We start from the raw sequence: 2,490 nt of genomic DNA on the forward strand, positions 1-2,490 counted from the left end.
GGAGGAAAACAAACCCTCCCGCGTTTTTGGTGGGAGTGTAAACTAGCTCAGCCATCATGGTTAACAGTATGGAGGTCCCTCAAAAAATTAAAAAGATACTCTTAGGTTGAAAACAAACATACAAAAAGATCATTGGTGTATTCTAGGTGTGCTCACTTAGGGAGAGAATGTGTAAAGCAAGTAATACACTCAGTGGCAGGAAATGGGAAAGGGGTAAAAATCCCAATGGATCCAGTGGTGGTGGTAATGAGTTGGCAGGCAGCTCTAAACACACCAAGTCAAAGAGAAGTCAAAGTATTCCTTTAAAATTTTTAATCAAACAAAATACTTAATAGGCATATGGAAAGTTGCTCAACATGACCAATCACCAGGGAAATGCAAATAAAAAAAAAGAAAGAAAAAGAACTAAACCAAGAGTTGTAGAGTTTCTATTTAAAGTCAATTGTTTTTTGCTTCACAGAAATGAGGTGGGGGGGTGTCTCTGTATGTTAAACCAGGAGAACAAGTTGCCACATGAAAGCAGGAATGAGTTCTTGAGGTGCTTGAGGGCTTCAAAATGTGTCCTCTTCATAAGTGCTGGTAAACAGTCTCAAGTATCACAAGCTACAGTTCAACAGGGCCTCTGACAGAATCTGGTCACCAGAGATGGGCAAGGACGGTTGATCCCATGGAGAGATGTGGCATCTAGAGAAAGTTGGCTGCTCCTGTGCCCAGAAAAGAGCTGCTGGGCTTTCTGAGCTTTTGTGGGAGTCCTTACTCTTGGAAGGGCCTCTCTCTGGGGAGGCACAGGAAGTTACAGGCCACATATATGGGGAAGACCACATCTTGGTTCTCCAGGTTTGCTACCTCTAGCTCTTCATCTTTTCCCAGGGAAAGCACCTGGTATTCTGTGTCCTGCCTGAAAACGGTTCTTCCAGCCCTGTCCAGGGAAACCAGGCACAGGCGGAAGGCAATGTTTCCCTGCCAGAGTAAGCTGGACCCGAGGCCTTGGGGATTGTTCAGCGCACTGCACCTGAAGGTGAATCGCCGGTTGGAGTAGCACACTACCAAGTCCCAGCTACAGTGGAAGCCTGTCCACCGCCAGCTGCATGGCTCTTCCCTGTGGACCTGGTGCCCGCACCGCATGCTGTTCCTCTGGAAGTTGGACATGTGGACCTCAGTGGGCGGGAGCCCCCTGGTTTGCTCAGCCTTGAGGAGGGCAAGCCACTGCTCTTGGTACACTGGGGTCAGCCACGTGGCGGGGATCAGTGCATCCTGGTCAATGATGCGTGCTGATGGCAGGTCACAGACTATGTAGGCCAGCCGCAGGTGCTGGAACACTGGCACGAAGGCTCTGCCCTGCGGGGTCTCCAAGAAAGGGGTGCCATCCAACTCCCTCTTGGACCTAGCAAACCACAAGTTGGCGTCAGACAATAAGGCTCCGCGGGGGCCCCTCCATGTCGGCTGCAGCTGCAAGTACATCCACTTTTTCAGCATTGTGTACACATCCATCTCCACTTCTATCACTAAGAGCTCTGAAGAGACAATGAGCTCTTCCATGATATCCAGGCTGATTTCTCGAATTAGTTCATCACCACGGTGAGTCATCAGGTTGTGCAGCAGCCACTGAAAGCACATGGTCCTGATGTTTGGGAGGCCGTAGCTCCCGGCAGCGTAGTAGTAGCTGCATACGGTCTGGACACAAACCGTTTCCTCCATGATCTCCCCACACTGTTGAATCAGCTCGTCGAGCTGCAGCATGCTGGCCGTGGCCAGGATCGGAACCACTCGGCTGGGCTGAATGAGCACGTAGTCTCTGTACAGAGAGCCTAAAGCATCGTGCAGTGCCTCACGATCAATGTTGTCGTCAGGCATTTGCAACTCTATGGTATTCATGGTTGATTCCCTCCAAGCACCACTGAACATGCTAGCGAAGTAGGCTGACTGGCACAAGTAGGTCCTGTGCAAGTTCCACACGTTCCCTAGTGCGCGGATCTGCACGTCACTGCCTTCACCCCTCAAGAAGAGTGCCTGGTAAACGGAACCTGAACTGTGTTTGGTGCGTTTCCGGGGGGGCTCTTGTTCGTGACGCCTTCCTGAGTGGGCCTTCCTTTTGACGCCACCCTGCCTGGGGGTGGGACCGCCCTCTCCACTCTCCTCCTCCACCTCTTCAACTACTGCCATGGCTCCCGCTTCCTGCTCCTCCCCACCTTCACCGAGCTGCTCTAGAACATGGGCCCTCCAGAGACCTAGCAGACGACTGGTTAGCGCCCCCATGGCCCGTTTGTACCTCAGAGCACAGAGGATGCACGCCCTCTCAAGGTGAAGCTTCCACTCGCACTAGCTCAGCCCCGAGGACTTCTGGGTACAGTTGACGCCTGCTCTCGCGCCTGCTCTCGCGCCTGCTCTCGCGCCTGCTCTCGCGCCTACTCTCGCCCCTGCTCGCGCCTGCTCGCGCCTGCTCTCGCGCCTGCTCTCGCGCCTGCTCTGGCCTGCTCTCGCGCCTGCTCT

The 2,490-nt window shown here is 53.1% G+C and overlaps 1 protein-coding gene across 1 annotated transcript; it reads right to left on the reverse strand.

Moving 5' to 3' along the window:
- Nucleotides 1–753: 753 nt before the first annotated feature.
- Nucleotides 754–2,256, reverse strand: LOC132224265 (germ cell-less protein-like 1). Its single transcript, XM_059679374.1, has one exon. The coding sequence runs from the start codon at nt 2,254–2,256 to the stop codon at nt 754–756; it is 1,503 nt and encodes a 500-aa protein (XP_059535357.1).
- Nucleotides 2,257–2,490: the final 234 nt, after the last annotated feature.

Source organism: Myotis daubentonii, chromosome X (assembly GCF_963259705.1).
Source record: "Myotis daubentonii chromosome X, mMyoDau2.1, whole genome shotgun sequence".
Taxonomy (NCBI): Eukaryota; Metazoa; Chordata; class Mammalia; order Chiroptera; family Vespertilionidae; genus Myotis; species Myotis daubentonii.

Bases quoted from the DNA above. Each gene is read 5' to 3' on its own strand.
- LOC132224265 (XM_059679374.1), bottom strand. From the start codon at position 2,256: ATGGGGGCGCTAACCAGTCGTCTGCTAGGTCTCTGGAGGGCCCATGTT.